The 12,161-nt window shown below is 38.4% G+C and overlaps 1 protein-coding gene across 1 annotated transcript; it reads right to left on the bottom strand.

Moving 5' to 3' along the window:
* Nucleotides 1–835: 835 nt before the first annotated feature.
* On the bottom strand, nucleotides 836–1,765 carry LOC122449865 (olfactory receptor 4X1). Its single transcript, XM_043481915.1, has one exon. The coding sequence runs from the start codon at nucleotides 1,763–1,765 to the stop codon at nucleotides 836–838; it is 930 nt and encodes a 309-aa protein (XP_043337850.1).
* Between the last annotated feature and the right edge of the window lie 10,396 nt (nucleotides 1,766–12,161).

The following is a 12,161-nucleotide window of genomic DNA, read 5'->3' as shown; positions in this document are numbered from 1 at the left end:
TTCATTATTCCCAGAGAGATCCTGGTTTTCTAGAGAGTTCATTCTCTCCAAATCAGCCAATCTGCCTCAAGAGCACTGTCAAATGTGGAAGTGCAGCACCAGAAAACCCTTCCTAGACTTCATCCTAGAGACGCCTCCAATCCTGTCCGGTCCCGTAAAGATGAAGAAACCAAAATTTGGGCATATATCCAGAGAAAAATTTGGCTCAAAAGTATTCATGCACCCCAATGTTCAGAGCATCACTGTTTACAATAGATAAGACATAAAAGTAAGCTAAATGTCTATCAACAGGTGAATGGGTCAGAAAATGTGGTTCATATACACAATGGAATATTAGTCATTAAAAAGAGTGAAATAATGCCATCTGCTGCAACATGGATGGACCTGGTGATTAGTGAAGTAAGTCAGACAGAAAAACACAAATATCATATGATATCACTTACAAAATGATACAAATAAACTTAATTGAAAAACAGACTCACAGACTTGGAGAATGAATTTATGATTACCAGTGGGGAAGAGTGGGTTGGGGAAGGGATAGACTGGGAGTTTGGGATAGACATGTAAACACTGCTATATTTAAAATAGATAACCAACAAGGACCTACTGTACAGCACAGGAATTTAGTTCATATTCTGTAATAACCTAAATAGGAGAAGAATTTGAAGAATAGAAAAGAAAGGAAGGAAGGAAAAAGAAAGAAAGAAATTATATGTTTTAAAAAAAAAAAGATGGTGGCTGGGCCAAGACCTCCCAGTCAGTTAAATGTAGACAGTGAAATCTCGGTACCCCAATTTCGTATGCCTTGCTCCCCATTTTTCCCTGATGGAATCATCTATTTCTCTTCCCCACTCCCTTTCCTCCACATCAGTCTCCTCAGGGCGTTTTTCACTTCAGCATTCCTGAATGAGTAAATGACGGGGTTTAAGAGAGGTGTGACCACCGTGTAAAACACAGCGATTATTTTGTCTACAGGGAGGGTGATGCAGGGCCTCATGTAGACAAAGGAGCAAGGAACGAAGAACAGGGCCACGACCGCAAGGTGCGAGGCGCAGGTGGAGAGGGCCTTGCGCCGGCCTTCTGAGGTCTGGGTCCTCAGGGCGCGCAGGATGACCACGTAGGAAGCAAGCAGCCCCGTGAAGCTGACCACGGAGATGGAGCCGCCATTGGCGACGATTAGCACGCCGACGAGGACGGCGTCTGAGCAGGCCAGCTTCAGCAGCGGGTGCACATCACAGAAGTAGTGGTCAAGGACCTTGGGGCCACACAAGGGCAGCTGGAAAATGAGGAAGGTTTGCCCGACCGAGTGCAGCAAGCCCCCACCCCACGCCGCCCCCAGCAGGAGGCCACACACCCTTCGGTTCATGACGACCATGTAGTGCAGGGGCTTGCAGATGGCCACGTAGCGGTCGTAGGCCATCACCGTCAGGAGAAAGATCTCGGTGCCACCAAAGAAATGGAGGAAAAATATCTGTGTGATGCAGCCCTTGAGGGAAATGACTCTCCTCTCCATAAAAGAGTCCAGGATGAGTTTGGGGGCTGTGACAGAACAGTAGCAGATCTCCACAAAGGACAAGTAGCTGAGGAATAAATACATGGGGGAGGTGAGCCCTTTGCCGGCCTTGATGGTCACCACAATGAGACCATTACCCAGGAGGATGGCCACGTATAAGAGGAGAAACAGCACAGAAATGACCTTCTGGGCATCCCAGTTCTGGGAGAATCCCAAGAAAATGATTTCAGTCACATTGCTTGTAGCAGCCATGTTCTAAAGCTCAGGAGCTGACACCTGAAATCACCAAAGATGTCTCTTCAATAGTTCGGAGCATCCTTTTCAGACCTTGAGGAAAACTGTCCTTCTGCTTCCTCTTAATCCCCTCTGCCTTGAGCTTCTCCAAAACATGCTCTCCTTGAGACAAATGGGAAAGACAATGGTCATCAAAGCTTGATATTTTTCCCAAAGCAGGAGCTGAGGTGGTAATAACGCTTCTTTGAAGTGTTTTCTCTGATTCAGTCACTTCATTAACTAATGAATCTTCATGGCGGAAATGAGAATATTTCATACATAAAAATTGAAGCTCAGAGAAATTCAATGACACACTCAGTCTTTAAACTGAGGTCTACATCTTTCAAAATGTAGCTGCTGCTACTACATATTCTATTCCTGAAGTGTGCACCTTATATTTGGATCCATAATAAGAGTTTCAGTCAGTACTACCTTATACGGTAATATGGAACCAACTTTTGTAGTGGCTATTAGATGTTCTCAACCTCAGTTACCCTGCAGTTATTGAATTGCAGCCTGACTCCCTAAAAGGCATAGGAGAGAGGCTGAAAGGGAAGAGACAGTCACCCTGCTTCATCCACTATCCTTGGAGGTGGCTATGGAGCAGAGGAAATGTGATTAAGTCTTTAGAGGGCTCTGACAAAGGGCGATCAGACACAGAAAATCCATAATCACATTTCTGAAGCCATCGTTCCCTCAAGGTAAACAAGCTTGCCAGCAAACCTAGAGGCATCCTAAGACCATATTCACACACTTCACAACCAGCCTGCAGTCTAGGTCAGCTTCTGTGTGTTGACCCGGTGACAGAAACACAAGGTTTGGAGTCAGGAGATGAGTTTTCAATTCCAGCACAGCTATTTAGTAGATATGTGATATTAAACAAGTCTATGATTTTCTTCCATGCTGATAAATTTCATCTGGAAAACAGAAATGACAATACCTTTTCCATGGTGCTGTTTTCAGGATTGAAAGAGCTCACAAGTTTTAAATAGTAATTGTATAAGAGGATAATTGATAAGAATATCAGATATAATTTTTATTGGAGTTTAACTGCTTTGCAATGTGTTAGTTTCTATGAAAGCAAAAATAAGCAAATAGAACCTAATTAAACTTAAAAGCTTTTGTACAGGAAAGTGAAAGTGTTAGTCTGTCAATCACGTCCGACTCTTTGCAACCCCATGGACTATAAACTACCAGGCTCCTCTGTCCATGGGATTTCCCAGGCAAGAATACTGGAGTGGGTTGCCACTTCCTTCTCCAGGGGATCTTCCTGGGTCTCCTGCATTGCAGGCAGATTCTTTACCGTCTGTGCCACCAGGGAATCCAGGCTTTTATACAGCAAAGGGAACCATAAACAAGACAAAAACAATCCTTAGAATGGGAGGAAATATTTGCAAATGAAGCAACAGATGAAGGGTTAATCTCCAAAATACACAAACAATTCATTCAGCTCAACATCCAAAAAAAAAAAAACTGGCAAAAGACCTGAATAGCTATTTCTTAAAAGAAGACATACAGATGGCCAAGAGTCACATGAAAAGATGCTCAGTATCACTGTTAGAGAAATGTGTATCAGAGTATAATTGATTTATGCTTTCATTCTGCCTTATCACCCCATTAGTTCAGAGTCTGATGGGGACTCCGTGTTCCCCACTTCAGAAGGCAGGCCTGATACCCATCTTTCTTTGCATAGATTTGCAGCAGCCTCGGGATCTGACTTAAGCATCTTAGAACTAGCTTATGGAATAGTGGACTATGGAATAACACAGGACTGAATATGCTAAGTGACATGCTAAGTCAGTTCCAGAAAGAAAAGCACTATATGAGACCACTTGTATGATGTCTGTAGGGTAGTAAAGTTCAGAGAGACAGCAAGTAGAACGGTGGTTTCCAGAGGCTGGGGGGGCGGGGGGGGGTACACGGAGTCAGTGCTTGGTGAGTGCATGTGCAGAGTAGTTTGTGACAATGAAAGAGATGGATGATGGTGACGGTTGCACAACAGTGTGTGTGCTCTTTAACACGCTGAACTGTGCACGTAAATGCTTCCCTGGTGGCTCAGATGGTAAAACGTCTGCCTGCAATGCGGGAGACTCGGGTTCGATCCCTGAGTTGGGAAGATACCCTGGAGAAGGAAATGGCAACCCCCTCCTGTACTCTTGCCTGGAAAACTCCATGGATGGAGGAGCCTGGTAGGCTACAGTCCATTGGGTTGCGCTGGACATGACTGAGCGACTTCACTTCACTTGTGCACATAAAGATGGTTAAAGTGGTAAATTTTATTTTATTTGTGTTCTACCACAGATTGATAGACAGACAGACAGACAGAGATGAGAGAGAGGCAGAGATAGATAAACCCAAGAGACTCCCATTTCCCCTTACCCATACCGACCTCCAAGAATAGAGGTTGAAGCTTGGCAACTTTGTCCTTTCCACTTCCTTTCCCTTTTCTCTTTTATATGCTCTAGGGCACCTGGTTCATTTCAAAGGTTGCAGAGTAATTGAAAAACTAGCAGCAGCTGTAGGAAGTCCACAATATGACACTCTTGCTATGCATTCAATATTAGGCACTCTTCAAGAGCAAGAGAGATAGTGGAAGCATCTACATTTTGGAAAATATAGATCTCTGTTTAAACTGAGCTTTGTGGCCTAGAGCAAGGGATTGGACCTCTCTGAGTCTCAGTTTCCTTATGTATAAAATAGACATCATAAAACTATACCCATTCGTGGGCCCTTCCCTTACCTCCCCATTAGGCTCCTCTGTATACCCAGCTGACTCTCTTGCTATGTGCCAATATTTCATCCTCAGGGCATTTCAGTGAAGAACAGGAATCATAGGTTGGGCATGCTTCACCCCCATGGCAAAAATGGCTGTGTTAAAAATGGATAATTTTTTCCACAAATAATTAATTTCACAAATTATTTCTGTGAAATTTAGCTTTGAATGCAAATGCTCTCTGTTTCTGTAATTGCCTTTGTTTGGGGGTGTCAGTGGGAGAGATTCTCTCAGAAGATCTGTAAGGACCACTTTAGTTTTCAAATTAAAAAAAAAAATTAGTCATGCTTTTCTGTCTAACGTCATTGAAGGTTAACAGAATAACATGTATATTTGGTGCAATCAAGTTTTCTCTAAAAAGTTAAATTTTTAAAGTATTTAGATTGGAAGAAAGAAAAATAAGTTGACATTTATTGAACTTCTGAATAGAAATGGAAAACATTTAAAAAAGAATTGCATAAAGAGGTCATCAGACTGTATTATTGACAGTGGCAGTGACATTTTACCTGTTGGTAATTTTAATTTTAATTCTGACATTTTAACTGGGAGAACTAAAGAAGAGAGTCTGAAAGATAAGATAATGTACTCTTATCAGTCAGTAAGTAACTGCACATTTCCAGGGTTTATGGTTAAGAAAACCGAAACAAGGATGAACACAGAAGCTTAAGATAGATTAGACCAATAAACAACTTCTGTGAAACTTCTTCATTCTTGTCCTCATCTATGATTTCTTATTATAATTGTCCTATCATAGAACTCTAGGTCCTGGGACTTCTGAAAAATAAGATTGGTCTGAACAGCCTCTCAGAGCTATCTGAGAAGCTGTATTCCAGGCTTAAGTCCTCAATAAGTCCAACAAGTAAAATATAATTTTTAAAAAATTCGTCCAACTGCCTTTTCCAGTACTCATTTTCTCCTACTTTTTCTCCAAAGATATTCTATCACCAGAGGAATAAGATGGCCAGCCTCTCCTCGCTAGTGTCCCTTACTGAGTAAAATAAACCGTTAGATTTGGAAGGAAGCTTGTGGATTCCTCTTCTTACAGAAGACCCAGACTCACACGGAGGGCTGGTGCAGAGCCTGGACTAGGATCAGTCTGCACAGCTTCCTGTCCAATACTCTCTCCCTTACACATCTCACCCACTGACTCCTCCCACGGGTGCCCCCCGACAGCAGGCTTCCACACTGAACGGAGAGCGTGGAGAGAGAAGAGAGTCATGTTGATAAGAAAAGGCAAAGCAAAGCTAAAGAGTAAGCTCTAAAAAAAATAACAGTAACGATGTGGACAATAATGTGCTCCTACTTCAGTTTTCCATCTTTACAATTTTCTACTGTTACACCTCACATAGGGTAGGGAACTCAGCAGAGTTAATAAATATTGGAGGTTTGACCCCTGAATTATGCATCTGCTGCTACACCTATTTCAAAACGAAGGTATCATTGCAAGTATCCTGTAAACTATAGATAGATAGATAGATATAAGTATAATGAAGGTATGTAGTATAAAAAGTAAGCTTTTTGAAAATAATTCCAAAGTATGCCCCTACAGAGATTAAGTGAGTAAGCTTACCTTGAATATTGTTTATTGCCTTGATTCTTAACTTTATCTTCTGAAACTTCCGTAGTCAGAAAACTGATTCACTTGCACAAGTCACTCCAGGTAGACAGAGATTTGTGTTTCACAGACACAAGGAAATATAAACAGTATGTTAGCTTGCACTGATCTAAAACTTGGAAATCTTGGGCCAAGATTGGTCCTCAGCAATATTTAGGTTTCTGTGTAGTTCTATCCCCAGGTTTGAAAGAAGCTAATGCCTTCATTTTCACCAGACACTTTCAGGCATGAAAATGTTTTAGCCAGCCCCCTTGAATTTTTCAAAAGGATATTCTTGCATAACTCAGCAGTTGATGAAAACTAGCTTTAACGTCCCCACGGTGACCATTTTACAAGTGGTTCTGGTGAGGGTGACTGTAATATCTGCTCTAAGCCAAGCCACAGAGTCACTTTCTCCTCCTGTCATTGAAGGTGGCAGGAGAGATGTTAATAGGACGATATCTAAAGTGTGACCCATCTGCTGAAAGAGTGGGCAAATCTAAGAAAGACTGCCCATGATTGAAATACATGGAAGCCTGAGTAACAAAAATGAATGGTGCAATGAGTGTGAAGACCCCGCTTGAGTCAGAGTCTGTTCCACCCAAAAAAGCACCACTTAATGCTTACTTTTCTTCTATAAACTCACAAGGCACCACCCATGCCAATATTTGTATGTGCCAATTCCGGCACTTAACAACTTTCTCATGAAGAGAGTTATAGGGGAATAGAACAAGATCAGTCTGTCCTAAAACCCAGGAAAATGAAGATTTAGAAAAATATTTGCTGGACGGTGAAACTGTGTGTGTTTAAGTGAATGAGATGGAAAACTGAGACAAGAGAATTGAATTCCCTGAACTTTTCTGGCATCCCCTGCCTGGGGAATTTCTGAGAATAGCAAAAGTCAACTTCCCAATTGTTTCCTTTCAGAGGTTAAGGAACTTATCTTTAATTAATCCAATTACAATGTTGGGACTTCTACTTGCCCCTGTATAATTAACAACCTCTTGTCCTGGCCCCTAGAGGTTTCCATCTGCATTTCAAGCAAATGATGGAGGAGAATCCAATATCACATCATCCTTCTGTCCCACCGCAGACATCCACAAGAGGCTTTTGCTGGCCGACTCTGACCTCACCCCTCACTAGCTCAGTGAAGTCAGTGAGTTCCAGGGAGACTGTAACCAAGAGGACCAGGACCACTTCACACACATAGTCCACATGTGACAGTTGAATCACAGAATGCTAGTCATTGAAGGGCCTTCAGGATCATTTTACCCAACTCATTCATTTTATAGGTGCCCAAACAGTCAAAGAGGGACAATCACTGTTCCAAACCACCCTGTGCATTGATAGCATGGTTAAACTCTTTTCCTAACTCCTAGTACAGAGGTCCCACTATGACTCATTCTTAAAGTTCTAAGCATTTTATTACTGTAAGCACATGGTTTTCACATGCAAGGGCTTCAGAAAGACTATAGTTCCCTAACTTCTGGGAATAGTGTCTTAAGTAACAGCATGGTACATTTGTGTCTTTCAAGTTCTCTAACATCTCACATATAGTCACAGTAACACTCTATTAGAAACTAGCATTCCCACCTGACAGATTAGGTCACTGGGGTTCAGAAAGATGATGAGAATGGTTCAGACCTAAATAAATAATAAATTTCCCCGCTGTGTCAAGTGACTCTGTGTAGCATCTCCCATCCACACAGAATGTGTCAGCAGCAGCTGGTGCCTCACTATGAAGCAAAGAGGCCAGAATTAAATAGAACTAGAATATGCCCCTAGCCTGCTTCTGTTCTTGCAGCCATGCTACTTCCTTGGAGCTTTGTATGTTTGGCCAAATAAATTATAAAACAGTGGTGTATGCATGTGGCCTCCTCCTGTAACTCATCTTAAATACTTCAAGAACAGAAACTCTATTTTTAAAGCCCCAGGATTTCTCACTACTTAAAGGAACCTGTGTTAAACCTTTCTCCATCAATGCCTATCTCCATAACTTTTTTTTTTAACTAAATGGCATTAGCTACCGTAATAGGCTCAGGATTTCTTAACTTCTCACCATTGTATCTCTGAAAAAGAAATAAATGTTGTAAAACCACTGTATGTTTAACAGCTTTTTTATATCCAGAACCTGGGAAGGACTTCTAGGAATAACACAGGCTGATGGAATGACAGGAAGTGATATAAACAATGGCCCAGGGTGTGCATTTCTGTGGCCAAAGATGCAGGAAGAGAGAGTTTCCTTTCTGCCTTTCCTCACCCCTGTGAGTCAGAGACCCGTGCGTATACATGCACATGCGCGTGCACACGCACACACACGCGCACACACCAGCTGCTTAGAAAGAGTTAATACTGGTAGCTCAGTGGGTAAAGACTTCCTGCAGTGCGGGAGACCTGGGATGATCCCCTGGAGGAGGGCAAGGCAACCCACTCCAGTATTCTTGCCTGGAGAATCCCCATGGACAGAGGAGCCTGGCGGGCTGCCGTCCATGGAGCTGCAGAAAGTCAGACGCAACTGAGCAAATACGCATGAGTTAATACTGAGTTTAATTTTCTATTTTAATTGAAATAGACTTGAAAAGTAAGAATGGTACGTATTTAAGACATACAGTGTGATGTTCTGACATGTGTATGCATTGTGAAGGGCTTCCCCGGTGGCTCAGTGGTAAAAAATCTGACCACAATGCAGGAGCCGCAGGAGAAGCAGGTTCCACCCCTGGGTCAGGAAGATCCTCTGGAGGAGGATAGTAACCCACTCCAGTATCCTTGCCTGGAGAGTTGCGAGGACAGAGCCTAGCAGGCTACAGTCCATGGGGTCACAAAAAGTCGGACATGACTGAAGTGACTTAGCACACATGCGGGCACTACAGTTCATACCAGAGAACAAATATTTGCATTTAAACAGTCCTTTGAACCTAATAAAAAGAACCACAACCCAAATACGGATAGGGAAATTATAGGAACAGTTTATACAGAAAATACAAATAGCTTTTTCAGCCACACCAAGCAGCTTGTGAGATCCTAGTTCCCCAACCAGGAACAGAACCCAGGCTCGTCCCAGTGAAAGCGTGGAGTCCTAACCACAGGACTGCCAGGGAGCTCCCCAAATGTCTTTTAACTGTATAAAAAGATGTGCAACTTCATTCAAAATAAGGAAAATGAAAATTAAAATTATTTGACTTCCCATTTTTTCAATTATTGGATTAGCAAAATCCCAAAATTAAGCAAAATATTTTACAAGAAACACAAAGTTGTTGGTGAGAGTACAAATAGGTGAAGGACAGTTTGGTAATATCTAAAGCAGTTTTATTTCTAGAACTACACGGTAGCATAGTGGCACATATTTAAATCGAAGTTATTCACAGCAACACTTCAAAACAATCCAAATTTTTATCAGTGGAAGACTGAACAAGTAATGACTGCATATCCATTCAATGAACACGGCAAAACTACAAGAAAGAGGAAGTTCTCCTTGTATATACAAAAATCTCCAAGACATATTGTTAAGTAAATAAAGCAAATTTCAGGTTCATTTACATAGTATGTCTGTGTAAAACACAGAGATAAAAGATATATATATACCCACTAGATAAACAATTTTCTCAGTTTTTTATTTTTCTTTTGGGGTTTCTTTAAACAAATACTGGAATATATATATATAATATAATATATGTACTATATATAATATGGGATTTTATAATATACATTATAATTATAATATATATAATATATAATTATATTATATAATATATTTATATATAATATAATATATACTATTATAAAATATATTATATATTATACATTATATATTATGATAATATATAATATATATATATAATAATGTGTTGTATAAATATAATATGTTAACATATAATATAATTATAATATATTATTATAATTATATAAATATATTATATTATAATATAGTGTTTAATAATTATATATATTATATATTATATATTATATATCATAATATATGTAATAATATATTATATATTATATAATATTTATATATCATATATATTATAATATCACAATCATATATATCATAATATGATGTATAATATCATAAATATATTAAATATATAATATATAACATTTAATGTCTATTATATGTTACATATATCATATATTTTACTATATCATAATATATTTATAAATATAATTATAATATATATAATTATATGATAAATATAAATATATATTATATAAACATATTTATATACTATATATGTTATATATATTACATGTAATAATATATATATTCTAATATTTGCTTAGAGAAACCCCAAAAGAAAACTAAGAAAATTGTTCATCTAGTGGGGATGTGGGAATGAGGTAAAGAATGGAATGAAACTTTCTACTTGGCTATCTTTTTATTTTGCTGATGTTTTTTAATGTTAAGAATATATTATCATTTCACAAATTAAATTAAAATTTTAACTAATTTCTTTAAATATATGAGTTTAGTTGATCTTGTAAGATAATCTAAACAGACACAATGCAAAAAAATCAAAAGAAAAACTGATAAATATTACTATGTAGAAATGTAAAACTTTAAACACTTTAAAGTTTAAATGTTTACATGTTTAAAAACATTAAAAACTTTGTAAATAAGACTCAAAGCTAAATAATAATTAAAACTATCCTCCTCACTTACCAAAAAACCTAAAAATGGAAGTTGTACACAAGCTGTCTTTAATTTTCAAAATATTTTAACTTTAAAATAATTTCTGACTTACAAAAAAGTTGCAATAATAATACAAAGGATTCCTTTATATCCTTGATCCAAATATTAATATTTTATCACATTTTATCATTCACTCTCTCAATTGATAAATAGATAGGCAGAATTTTTTCTGAAATGTCAGAAAGTTGGTGCTACTGTTCATTCACTTTTACATATCTTAATGAGCAATTCCTTGATCCAAGGACTTTCTAAGACATAAACACATTACAGTTGTCAACATCAGGAAATTAACTATAGATCATTTATTATTAAAAATACCTCACCTACAGCACTTTTATCAACTAATGACCTTCATCTAGTACAGGATCCAGTCAGGGATCACAGGTTACATTTGGTTATCATCTCTCTGTAATCTAGAAAAATTCTTCAATTCTTTTGTCCTGTATTTTACAAGAACATAGGCTAATAACTTTGCAGGCTATTCCTCAGTTGGGGTTTCCACGATATGTTGTCATGATTAGACTCAGGTTACATATTGTGGTAGGAATATCACAGTAATAATACTGTGCGCCTCTCCAGTCTCAATACTGATGGTGCTAACTATGAGGAATTGTTTAATGGGGTGAATTCCAGGTTTCTCCACTGTAGACTTCTGCAACTAACTTTTGCAACTAATAAATATGTTGTGGGGAGATACTTTGAGACTACATGAAATCTTACTTCTCACCAAGAAAATGTTAAGTGATCATGTTCAATTCTGTCACAAGGAAGGTTACTACAGCATTTCTAAACCTCAATTTAACATTATGCCTTAAAGGTTTCAATAACTTTTAAAATAGTAAATTATTTATAGCAAGTGAAGGTGAAAGTCACTCAATCGTGTCCAGCTCTTTGCGACCCCATGTCCATGTCCATACAGTCCATGGAATTCTCCAGGCCAGAATAGCAAGTGAGCTTCTTTAAAAAAATACAGTAAAATATTTCTATTCACAGATCCTGACCTCAGTATTATTTTTCCCTCAGTGTTACTTATATGACTAAAAAATTAGAAATGATCTAAACTTATAACCATAACAATGACTTAAGTAACAGTATATCCATAAGAGGAAATATTTTACAAGTAATTATAATGAAGTTGAGCATGGAAACCAGTTAGAATACTCTAGAACTAACAAGTCCTGCGAACTGAACTTCGTCCCATTCTGCCCCTTCAGTTTGGACTAGACATCTTTTTTTTTTCTGACTACTGAAAAGATGGAGTAGATTTGCTTCCAATCTTTACATCTACTTAGACATAATCTTTTACATTTTTATTGAA

Source organism: Cervus canadensis, chromosome 11, assembly GCF_019320065.1.
Source record: "Cervus canadensis isolate Bull #8, Minnesota chromosome 11, ASM1932006v1, whole genome shotgun sequence".
Taxonomy (NCBI): domain Eukaryota; kingdom Metazoa; phylum Chordata; class Mammalia; order Artiodactyla; family Cervidae; genus Cervus; species Cervus canadensis.
The sequence above is the reverse complement of the archived record's forward strand: the minus strand, read 5'-3'. Positions and strand labels throughout refer to the sequence as shown.

Excerpts from the sequence above, each read along its gene's own strand:
- LOC122449865 (XM_043481915.1), bottom strand. The coding sequence starts at position 1,765 with ATGGCTGCTACAAGCAATGTGACTGAAATCATTTTCTTGGGATTCTCC.